The sequence below is a fragment of the Apiospora aurea genome (genome assembly GCF_038362705.1).
Source record: "Apiospora aurea strain CBS 24483 chromosome Unknown utg000006l_segment0_segment0, whole genome shotgun sequence".
Classification (NCBI taxonomy): domain Eukaryota; kingdom Fungi; phylum Ascomycota; class Sordariomycetes; order Amphisphaeriales; family Apiosporaceae; genus Apiospora; species Apiospora aurea.
The window spans coordinates 5,451,411-5,463,224 of record NW_027117393.1 but is presented as its reverse complement, the minus strand read 5'-3'; the positions used below and the strand labels follow the sequence as shown (position 1 = coordinate 5,463,224).

General features: G+C 63.7%; 3 protein-coding genes across 3 annotated transcripts; 1 reads left to right on the top strand and 2 right to left on the bottom strand.

The window, feature by feature from the left end:
* Positions 1 to 4,244, bottom strand: PG986_010307 (uncharacterized protein; the record flags this gene model as incomplete). The annotated part of the gene is made up of 4 exons (XM_066846529.1): positions 1 to 1,155; positions 1,287 to 1,647; positions 1,764 to 2,054; positions 2,113 to 4,244. The coding sequence occupies 4 exons, from the start codon at positions 4,242 to 4,244 to the stop codon at positions 1 to 3; spliced, it is 3,939 nt and encodes a 1,312-aa protein (XP_066698927.1).
* Positions 4,245 to 5,457: 1,213 nt separating this feature from the next.
* PG986_010306 (uncharacterized protein) lies at positions 5,458 to 5,993 on the top strand (the record flags this gene model as incomplete). Its single annotated transcript, XM_066846528.1, has 3 exons — positions 5,458 to 5,521; positions 5,571 to 5,653; positions 5,838 to 5,993. The coding sequence occupies 3 exons, from the start codon at positions 5,458 to 5,460 to the stop codon at positions 5,991 to 5,993; spliced, it is 303 nt and encodes a 100-aa protein (XP_066698926.1).
* Positions 5,994 to 7,058: 1,065 nt separating this feature from the next.
* Positions 7,059 to 11,303, bottom strand: PG986_010305 (uncharacterized protein; the record flags this gene model as incomplete). Its single annotated transcript, XM_066846527.1, has 1 exon — positions 7,059 to 11,303. The coding sequence occupies one exon, from the start codon at positions 11,301 to 11,303 to the stop codon at positions 7,059 to 7,061; it is 4,245 nt and encodes a 1,414-aa protein (XP_066698925.1).
* Between the last annotated feature and the right edge of the window lie 511 nt (positions 11,304 to 11,814).

Sequence of the window (11,814 nt, the reverse complement as noted above, 5' to 3'; positions counted from 1 at the left end):
CTATACGCGGCCGCCGGGATCGTACGGCACGACGTAAATGCGTGCGAGATTTTTTTTAAGCTCGGCCGGCCGTCCTCGTTGTTGCCACTTTATAAAACAGACCGGGCATTTCCCTCCCCGTACCTCGTCTAGCCAACGTTGTAATACCCGGTCGGCCTCGTACTTCTGCCGGTACCACCGCTGGAGCCGGCCCTCACTTAGACTTAGGCCCGGGCCCTGACCCGGACCCTGTCCTTGACGTTCGCAACGGTCGCACGCGTCTCCTCGAACCCCCGCGCAGTCTAGGCCCTGCCCGTCGAGAAACGTCCCCAGCCCTACCCGCCGGCAGTCAACGCTCTGTACGAACCACGTCATCGCCTGCCGGTTGAGCTGCTCGACGTCGCTGCTCTGCGGGGCTTGCCACGCCGCCCGCCCGTCCCAAACGACGACCGAATCGACCGTCTCGCCCTCCCGCCGCCCGCCCCGGCCCGTTTGCTGCGCGAAGTCGACTAGCCCGTACGGTAGCCCCGCGTGTACCACCGCCACGATCCCCTGGACGTCGACCCCCGTCCCTAGCCCTGTCGTAGCCGCGATCCAGTGGTTGTCGGCCTTCCTTTGTATCCACGCCTCGAGCCGCGCCTGCCGCGTTGCCTCGTCCACGCCGCTGTGGTAAAACGCGCAGCCGACCTTGTCCGCTAACGCCTCACACGCTTGCTGGGTTCGGCAGTATATCACCCCCTTTTCGTCGTCCCGCCAGCGGCGCTGTAGCCGGATCACGGTACGTACTACCTCGTCCTCGACCGCCGTCGGGCCCGGCGTAACCGTCGTAACGCGGTATCGGATGTTCCGCTTCGTCGTCGGCGCCCGTACGATCGCGGCCTCCTCAGCTAGCATCGCCTGCCGGAACGCGCGTTCGAGCCGCACCGGCAGCGTCGCCGTGAGCAGCACCACGGGGCAGTCGAACCGGTGGAGCTCCCGGAGCTCTTCGAGCCGCGGCCGGTACGCGGCGTCCATCAGCACGGTATGGCACTCGTCGACGAAAATACGCCGAAGCAGCCGCCTCGCGCGTAAGCTGTCCGCGTACGCGAGAAACTCGCTGCTCGTCGCGACGTCGGCGCTTACGACGACGAGCCGCGCGACCCGGGCTTGTTCGTCGCGCCCTTCGACCTCGGCCGGCTGCCAATGTAAGCAGTCTAGCCCGGCGTCCGTTGCGCGCCGCACGAGGTCGTTAATCAGCGCGGTAAACGGGACGACGACGAGACTTACCCCCGCGTGCATAGCGGGTACCGCCGGCAACAAAATAGTACGCTCTTGCCCGCACCGGTAGGGAGCACAACGATTAACACGGCGTTTCCTTTTAGCGCTAGCACCCGACGAGCCGCGTCTTCCTGCTCCGCCGACCGCCAACGCGCCCCGTTGCCTAGTAGCGTTTTAAGCGCGCCGTCGGCTTTTTGTTGCCGCCGTTCGGCCGCGGGGTCGGGCGTAGGTTCGGACCGCTTCGCCGCCGGCGTCGTGGCCGTAATAGGATCTTCGTCCGCTTGCTCGTGCGTGCTGCGACGTCGCTTTTTCGGGGCTTCCTCGCCGTGGCCGCCGTGAGAATCGACGCCGTTCTTGCCGTGAAAATCGACGCCGTTATTGCCGTGTTCGAGGTAGCGGTGCCAGAGCCGGCTGATTTCGCGGAAGTTCGCTACCATCTGCGGCTGGAGCTGGTTCGGGAACCGGACGTCGACGGCGTAGTGCTGCCGCGCTACCGCGCTGCCGTGCGTGGCCTGCAGATCCCATACCGATTCGAACCGCGCCCCTTTGCGTGCCTCCCCGTGGCCGCGTCCTCGACCGTCGCCCCGTCGCCGCCCCGGTCGTCGTCGCCGGCGAGATCGACCTCGAGCTGCCGCACGACGAGCCCGCGGACCGTCCGCCCCAGCTCGATCGCCACGTGCCGGTAATCGGCCACCGACAGCTCGACCCCCACGTGCTGGCCCGTCACGCGCACGAGCTGCTTGCTGAGCTCGGCCGTCTGCCACGCCCCCCACCCGCCCGTCCCTCCAGAGTAGCGGGGCGAGCGCCGGCGCCGCCCCCTGCACGCCGGGTTGCGTCTCCACGAACCGCTCGAACGGGAGCAGCCAGACGACGTACGCGACCATCATCTTGCCGAGGCGCGCCGGCAGAAACCGCGCCACCTTCCGGCCGATGCCCCGGATCGCCTTGTTCTTATCGCGGTCCGTCACGAGCATAACTTCCCCGTCGAGTACGAAGACGTTCCGGAGCAGCTGCTGCGTATCGCCGTGCCGCAGCGTCATGATCTCCGGGCCGCGGCCGGGCTGTCCGCCCCAAACGTGCGTGTTCACGAGGTGGGCGCGCCGGAAGGCCTGGAGCCGGCCGAGCCACTCCCGTACCGGTCCGTTCCGCCACCGCCGTCGCTTGCCGTCCCACAACGCCGCGCGCGCGAGCTCGGCCAGCCGCGCGTGGCCCGGCCGCAGCCAGCGGTTCGCCTCGTGCGTCGCAAACGACCGGCCGGCCCCTTCGAACATCACGGTATCGACGACGCGTGCGAGATCCAGCGAGGCCGCCAGCGCGCCCCAGCCGCCGAAGCAAAGCTCGCCCAACAGCGCCTCGGCCTCGTCGACGACGGCGCACGCCCCCTGCCGGAACGCCCCGAGCCGGATCCGCTGGCCGAAGTAGTACAAGATCTCCTTCTCCGGCCCCGTTTCCCACCGCACCGCCGACGTCCCGCCCTCCTGCCGGCGGAACCCTTTCCCGTACGCCATCCAGCGCACGATCGTGCTGACCGGCGTGTGCGAGCCGTCCGCGAGCCACGCCCGGTGCTCCTGCTTAAAGTGCTCGACGGCGTCGACGTCAACCGCCTCGGCGTCGTCCGGCTGGCCTTCGAACGCCGCCTCGAGCAGCAACACCCGCCCGCACCAGAGCAGCCCCGCGAGCTGGTTCGTGTAGTTCTTCGCCGCCCGCCACGCCCGCCGCTCGACGTCGATCCCGAGTACGGCGGCGAAGTGCAGCAGCGGGCTCTCGAAAATCCGGCCCCCGAGTTTCTGCTGAAGCGAGTAAACGCAGAACTGGAAAACGGCGCGGCCCAACAGCCCCCGCGCGTCCCGGCCTTCGCCGTCGGCGGCGTCGTCTTCCTCCTCCTTCTCCTCTTCCTCCTCGAGCGCGTCGACGACGTCGGCCAACGCGTCCCACTGCCGGTCCGCGAATCGGACCCCCCGCTGCGCCTCCGCCTCTTGGCGCCCGAGCCCGTGCGCCCGCACGCAGTAGCAGAGATAACGCTGCCAGTACCCCCGGTACCGGGTCATCGTGTCGGCGTGTTCCTTCGCGCGGAACGGCCGGCCCGCCGGCTTGCTCGGGTCGATGCTCTCGAGCCAGCGAAGCGTCTCGTGCGGGACCCACGCCACCCGCTCGAGCGACCGCGCCACCTCGCCGTCGAACGCGCCCGCGAGCCGCGCCAGCCGCGCCTGCTCCGCCCGCGCGCCGCGGTCGCGTAGTTTCGCCCGAACCGCCCGCGAAACCGGGCCAGCGCTCGCCTCGTACAGCGCCACGAGGTCCTTCCCGGCTAGGTGCCGCGCCCAGCCCATCTCGCGCACCCAGACCGAGTCGCCGTCGAGTCCCGCGGGCGCTTCGGCGACACGGCGTTGCGCCGCTTCCTCGGCGGCTAGCTGCGTGCTGTACGCCGCGAGCATTTGCTCCCAGCCGTCGCCCGGTTCGCCGCTGCCTTCGCCGTCCTGTTTCTCTTCGTCGTCGTCGTCGTTATCGTCGTCGTCGTCGTCGTCGTCGGCGGCGACAATCCAATACCGCGCGTGCCGCCCCGGCGTATACGACTGCAGCGTGACCCGCGTCCAGCCGGGACTCGTACGCCCGTCCGCCGCGTCGGCGTGCGGCGCCTTTCGGGCGTGGTGCCGCATGTTGTTGTAGTTTACCGTCCGGTACGCGCACCCATCCCGCGCGCACGCGTAGCCGGCGAGCCGCGCGAGCCCTTCGACCGCCGCGCCCCCGTCCGCTGGGAGCGCGACCGTCGCGGGATCGCGCGCGCCGCCCTCGACCGACCCGCATCGCGCCAGCACCCGCTGGAGCCGCGCGCCCGTGAACCGGTGCCGGTTGCGGAAGTGCGCCGCCGCCGCGCCCACGCCCACGCCGCACAAGAGGCAGAGCACGACCCCTCGGGGCCGGTCGAAGGCGACCGCCGCCTGCGCGCCGTCGTCGTCGTCGTCGTCGTCGTCGTCGTCGTCGTTACTGTTGTCTCCATTCGGGGTCGCCATGTCGTTTTTTTTTTTTTTTTTTTTTCTGGCTTTGTTCTTGTTGTCGTTGTTTTGTTTTTGTTTTTTTTGTTTTTTTTCTTTCCCAATGAACCAAGCCGAAGAAAAAGAACCACACCAGCTCGACCACGCCGCCCCAACCCCAACCCCACGTGGGCCCCCCCGGGGGCGTGCGCGCGCCAATCGACGCGCGCCGTCCTACGTGAAGCCGTCCTACGGGAACGGGCCCGTGCGCGACGCGTACCCTACGCCAAATGGGCATACGTTCACGAAGAACGGCCGGTGGAATAGGGCCTAGGGCCTAGGGAGTCACCGGGCTCTCCTCCTTCATTTAGAGCAACACTCCTCTCATCACCACGCATCTCCGTCTTCCTACCGTATACAGGACCTTGCGCTCGAATCGCATCGTGAACCTGTACACAGCTCTCCTGCCGAGGTAGCCTAGGTAAAGTTACAACTACCTTCGCCTTTTACATAAGCTTTATCCAATAGACTTTAAGCTTAATGGAGCCTTCGCCAAAATAATTTCATGTACCACACAAACTCATAAACTTCGGTAGGGAACTGTCGTAGCCCTCAATCCGCTTTTTACGCAATTGGCACCACGATCACCACGCCTTTTCTATCCTATTTAATACTCTACTCGCAATACCCACTGCGTTTTACATTGTTAAGAGGTAAGTTAGTTCTTATAGTTCGTTTCTATCGCCACTACCACCACGGCCAGGACCACCACGGCCAGGACCACCACGGCCAGGACCACCACGGCCACCTTAACATTTATATATCACCACACTTAGGTACCTGGATTGTAGGAATGTAATGCTGACCGAGTTTTAGATGTATTATTCAGTTTCGCAACTTTAGCCGACGTTTATTCTCTATTTATAGCTAGGACCACCACCACTAGGACCACCACGGCTAATATTAACGAGCTTACAGCCCGAGTCCGTGGAACAGACAACTCCGGACAGAATAACACCACTTATGTTTATTTAAGAATTAAATTAACACAATTAAGACCACCATAAAATACTTAAACTACTATATAGCTACCCTATAGCTACACTAAAGCGATTAAGACCACCACGGCTAGGGCTATTAATCCGCTCCTTACGCAATTGGCACCACGATCACCACGCCTTTTCTGTCCTATTTAATACTCCACTCGCAATACCCATTGCGTTTTATATTATTGAGAGGTAAGTTAGTTCTCATGGTTCGTTTCCACCACCAGGACTACCACTACCAGGACCACTATAAAATACTAGAGCTACCCTGTAGCTACCCTGTAGCTACCCTGGAGCAACTAAAACAACCACGGCCAAGGCCACTACGGCCAAGGCCACCACGGCCAGGACCACCACGGCCAGGACTACAAAAAGGTCAACATCCACGAGCTTACAACACGAGTCCGTGGAACAGACAACTCCGGACAGAATGACACCACTCATGTTTATCTAAAAATGAAATTAACACAATTAGGACCACCATAAAATATTAAAGCTACCTTGTAGCTACCCTTTAGTTACCCTGTAGCTACCCTAGAGCAACTAAAACCACCACCACCAGGACCACCAGGACTAACACCACCAGGACCACCAGGACCAGGACCACCAGGACCAGGACCACCATCACCACCAGGACCAGGACCGCAAAAAGGCCAACATCAACAACATGAAAGCCGTAGATTTCACTCTCGACAACGAGTTAACAAAGTCGATACGAGAAGAATACATCGAACCGGGCTAAGATAAAAAGAAACTCAACTAGAACCATTAAGAATAAGACCACCATAAAAGATTTAAGCTACCCTGTAGCTACCCTGTACCTACCCTGGAACAACCAGGACCACCACGGCCAGGACCACCGCGCCGTTTTAAACCCAAAGGCCGACTCAAACCCGTATTCCAAGATCCATCGTTAGAAAGGATATCGCCCTCGAGCGAACGTTAAACGGAGCAACGGCATAAAAATCGTAGATTTTATATAACTAGGACTACTAGGACCAGGACTACTATAAAATATCAGAGCTACCCTATAGCTACCCTAGAGCTACCTTGGAACAATTAGGACCACCACCACCAGGACCACCACCACCAGGACCACCACGGCCGAGACCACGACGGCTAACATCAACGAGCTTATAGCCCGAGTCCGTGGAACAGACAACTCCGGACAGAATGACACCACTTATGTTTATCTAAGAATTAAATTAACACAATTAGGACCACCATAAAATACTAAAGCTACCTTATAGCTACCCTGTAGCTACCCTGTACCTACCTTGGAGCTACCCTGTACCTACCCTGGAACAACCAGGACCAGGACCACCAGGACCACCAGGACCACCACGGCTAGGACCAGGATTAAGACCGCAAAAAAGCTAACATCAACGACATAAAAGCTCTAGATTTCGCTCTCAACAACGAGTACACAAGGTTAATACGAAAGCAATTCATCGAACCGGGCTAAGAAAAAAATAAAACTCGAAAAATAAAGGCTAAAAAACACGACAATATAATCGCTCGCCACGTCGCGAAAGCGTTCGTAGCAACTACCCCGTCTACCCGCCGCGTTCGGCAAAGCCACCCGGTATACGCTTCGTCGCTCGCGTCTATATCGAACGCTTCTCGTACCAGCCTCTGTAGCGACTGGCTCGTCCCGACGAGCATCGCTACCGGGAGCACCGTGTCGATCCACGGACACCCGCCCCCGGCCACCCCTTCGCCCTCCGCTCCTGTACACCACGCCTGCGGTAGCCCACAGCGGTAACAGCAGCTATACTCGCCGAATCGCAGCTTCTCTCGCCACGCGCTATACGCGGCCGCCGGGATCGTACGGCACGACGTAAATGCGTGCGAGATTTTTTTTAAGCTCGGCCGGCCGTCCTCGTTGTTGCCACTTTATAAAACAGACCGGGCATTTCCCTCCCCGTACCTCGTCTAGCCAACGTTGTAATACCCGGTCGGCCTCGTACTTCTGCCGGTACCACCGCTGGAGCCGGCCCTCACTTAGACTTAGGCCCGGGCCCTGACCCGGACCCTGTCCTTGACGTTCGCAACGGTCGCACGCGTCTCCTCGAACCCCCGCGCAGTCTAGGCCCTGCCCGTCGAGAAACGTCCCCAGCCCTACCCGCCGGCAGTCAACGCTCTGTACGAACCACGTCATCGCCTGCCGGTTGAGCTGCTCGACGTCGCTGCTCTGCGGGGCTTGCCACGCCGCCCGCCCGTCCCAAACGACGACCGAATCGACCGTCTCGCCCTCCCGCCGCCCGCCCCGGCCCGTTTGCTGCGCGAAGTCGACTAGCCCGTACGGTAGCCCCGCGTGTACCACCGCCACGATCCCCTGGACGTCGACCCCCGTCCCTAGCCCTGTCGTAGCCGCGATCCAGTGGTTGTCGGCCTTCCTTTGTATCCACGCCTCGAGCCGCGCCTGCCGCGTTGCCTCGTCCACGCCGCTGTGGTAAAACGCGCAGCCGACCTTGTCCGCTAACGCCTCACACGCTTGCTGGGTTCGGCAGTATATCACCCCCTTTTCGTCGTCCCGCCAGCGGCGCTGTAGCCGGATCACGGTACGTACTACCTCGTCCTCGACCGCCGTCGGGCCCGGCGTAACCGTCGTAACGCGGTATCGGATGTTCCGCTTCGTCGTCGGCGCCCGTACGATCGCGGCCTCCTCAGCTAGCATCGCCTGCCGGAACGCGCGTTCGAGCCGCACCGGCAGCGTCGCCGTGAGCAGCACCACGGGGCAGTCGAACCGGTGGAGCTCCCGGAGCTCTTCGAGCCGCGGCCGGTACGCGGCGTCCATCAGCACGGTATGGCACTCGTCGACGAAAATACGCCGAAGCAGCCGCCTCGCGCGTAAGCTGTCCGCGTACGCGAGAAACTCGCTGCTCGTCGCGACGTCGGCGCTTACGACGACGAGCCGCGCGACCCGGGCTTGTTCGTCGCGCCCTTCGACCTCGGCCGGCTGCCAATGTAAGCAGTCTAGCCCGGCGTCCGTTGCGCGCCGCACGAGGTCGTTAATCAGCGCGGTAAACGGGACGACGACGAGACTTACCCCCGCGTGCATAGCGGGTACCGCCGGCAACAAAAATAGTACGCTCTTGCCCGCACCGGTAGGGAGCACAACGATTAACACGGCGTTTCCTTTTAGCGCTAGCACCCGACGAGCCGCGTCTTCCTGCTCCGCCGACCGCCAACGCGCCCCGTTGCCTAGTAGCGTTTTAAGCGCGCCGTCGGCTTTTTGTTGCCGCCGTTCGGCCGCGGGGTCGGGCGTAGGTTCGGACCGCTTCGCCGCCGGCGTCGTGGCCGTAATAGGATCTTCGTCCGCTTGCTCGTGCGTGCTGCGACGTCGCTTTTTCGGGGCTTCCTCGCCGTGGCCGCCGTGAGAATCGACGCCGTTCTTGCCGTGAAAATCGACGCCGTTATTGCCGTGTTCGAGGTAGCGGTGCCAGAGCCGGCTGATTTCGCGGAAGTTCGCTACCATCTGCGGCTGGAGCTGGTTCGGGAACCGGACGTCGACGGCGTAGTGCTGCCGCGCTACCGCGCTGCCGTGCGTGGCCTGCAGATCCCATACCGATTCGAACCGCGCCCCTTTGCGTGCCTCCCCCGTGGCCGCGTCCTCGACCGTCGCCCCGTCGCCGCCCCGGTCGTCGTCGCCGGCGAGATCGACCTCGAGCTGCCGCACGACGAGCCCGCGGACCGTCCGCCCCAGCTCGATCGCCACGTGCCGGTAATCGGCCACCGACAGCTCGACCCCCACGTGCTGGCCCGTCACGCGCACGAGCTGCTTGCTGAGCTCGGCCGTCTGCCACGCCCCCACCCGCCCGTCCCTCCAGAGTAGCGGGGCGAGCGCCGGCGCCGCCCCCTGCACGCCGGGTTGCGTCTCCACGAACCGCTCGAACGGGAGCAGCCAGACGACGTACGCGACCATCATCTTGCCGAGGCGCGCCGGCAGAAACCGCGCCACCTTCCGGCCGATGCCCCGGATCGCCTTGTTCTTATCGCGGTCCGTCACGAGCATAACTTCCCCGTCGAGTACGAAGACGTTCCGGAGCAGCTGCTGCGTATCGCCGTGCCGCAGCGTCATGATCTCCGGGCCGCGGCCGGGCTGTCCGCCCCAAACGTGCGTGTTCACGAGGTGGGCGCGCCGGAAGGCCTGGAGCCGGCCGAGCCACTCCCGTACCGGTCCGTTCCGCCACCGCCGTCGCTTGCCGTCCCACAACGCCGCGCGCGCGAGCTCGGCCAGCCGCGCGTGGCCCGGCCGCAGCCAGCGGTTCGCCTCGTGCGTCGCAAACGACCGGCCGGCCCCTTCGAACATCACGGTATCGACGACGCGTGCGAGATCCAGCGAGGCCGCCAGCGCGCCCCAGCCGCCGAAGCAAAGCTCGCCCAACAGCGCCTCGGCCTCGTCGACGACGGCGCACGCCCCCTGCCGGAACGCCCCGAGCCGGATCCGCTGGCCGAAGTAGTACAAGATCTCCTTCTCCGGCCCCGTTTCCCACCGCACCGCCGACGTCCCGCCCTCCTGCCGGCGGAACCCTTTCCCGTACGCCATCCAGCGCACGATCGTGCTGACCGGCGTGTGCGAGCCGTCCGCGAGCCACGCCCGGTGCTCCTGCTTAAAGTGCTCGACGGCGTCGACGTCAACCGCCTCGGCGTCGTCCGGCTGGCCTTCGAACGCCGCCTCGAGCAGCAACACCCGCCCGCACCAGAGCAGCCCCGCGAGCTGGTTCGTGTAGTTCTTCGCCGCCCGCCACGCCCGCCGCTCGACGTCGATCCCGAGTACGGCGGCGAAGTGCAGCAGCGGGCTCTCGAAAATCCGGCCCCCGAGTTTCTGCTGAAGCGAGTAAACGCAGAACTGGAAAACGGCGCGGCCCAACAGCCCCCGCGCGTCCCGGCCTTCGCCGTCGGCGGCGTCGTCTTCCTCCTCCTTCTCCTCTTCCTCCTCGAGCGCGTCGACGACGTCGGCCAACGCGTCCCACTGCCGGTCCGCGAATCGGACCCCCCGCTGCGCCTCCGCCTCTTGGCGCCCGAGCCCGTGCGCCCGCACGCAGTAGCAGAGATAACGCTGCCAGTACCCCCGGTACCGGGTCATCGTGTCGGCGTGTTCCTTCGCGCGGAACGGCCGGCCCGCCGGCTTGCTCGGGTCGATGCTCTCGAGCCAGCGAAGCGTCTCGTGCGGGACCCACGCCACCCGCTCGAGCGACCGCGCCACCTCGCCGTCGAACGCGCCCGCGAGCCGCGCCAGCCGCGCCTGCTCCGCCCGCGCGCCGCGGTCGCGTAGTTTCGCCCGAACCGCCCGCGAAACCGGGCCAGCGCTCGCCTCGTACAGCGCCACGAGGTCCTTCCCGGCTAGGTGCCGCGCCCAGCCCATCTCGCGCACCCAGACCGAGTCGCCGTCGAGTCCCGCGGGCGCTTCGGCGACACGGCGTTGCGCCGCTTCCTCGGCGGCTAGCTGCGTGCTGTACGCCGCGAGCATTTGCTCCCAGCCGTCGCCCGGTTCGCCGCTGCCTTCGCCGTCCTGTTTCTCTTCGTCGTCGTCGTCGTTATCGTCGTCGTCGTCGTCGTCGTCGGCGGCGACAATCCAATACCGCGCGTGCCGCCCCGGCGTATACGACTGCAGCGTGACCCGCGTCCAGCCGGGACTCGTACGCCCGTCCGCCGCGTCGGCGTGCGGCGCCTTTCGGGCGTGGTGCCGCATGTTGTTGTAGTTTACCGTCCGGTACGCGCACCCATCCCGCGCGCACGCGTAGCCGGCGAGCCGCGCGAGCCCTTCGACCGCCGCGCCCCCGTCCGCTGGGAGCGCGACCGTCGCGGGATCGCGCGCGCCGCCCTCGACCGACCCGCATCGCGCCAGCACCCGCTGGAGCCGCGCGCCCGTGAACCGGTGCCGGTTGCGGAAGTGCGCCGCCGCCGCGCCCACGCCCACGCCGCACAAGAGGCAGAGCACGACCCCTCGGGGCCGGTCGAAGGCGACCGCCGCCTGCGCGCCGTCGTCGTCGTCGTCGTCGTCGTCGTCGTCGTCGTTACTGTTGTCTCCATTCGGGGTCGCCATGTCGTTTTTTTTTTTTTTTTTTTTTCTGGCTTTGTTCTTGTTGTCGTTGTTTTGTTTTTGTTTTTTTTGTTTTTTTTCTTTCCCAATGAACCAAGCCGAAGAAAAAGAACCACACCAGCTCGACCACGCCGCCCCAACCCCAACCCCACGTGGGCCCCCCCCGGGGTGCGCGCGCGCCAATCGACGCGCGCCGTCCTACGTGAAGCCGTCCTACGGGAACGGGCCCGTGCGCGACGCGTACCCTACGCCAAATGGGCATACGTTCACGAAGAACGGCCGGTGGAATAGGGCCTAGGGATTTCGTTCCCGAATTAAATCGTTCGTAAGGAAAATAACGTTTATATTAACTAAAGCTACTCGTCGCCGAGCTCGGCTCGCTTTTTAACGTTAATTTTATACGGCGCGCCGGGCGTGCGTAATAAGATTAATTTTTTAAATAATTTAACGGCTTTATCGTTACCGTTATTATATAATCTTTTTTAATTCCTTACTTCGTTTTATCGGATTTATA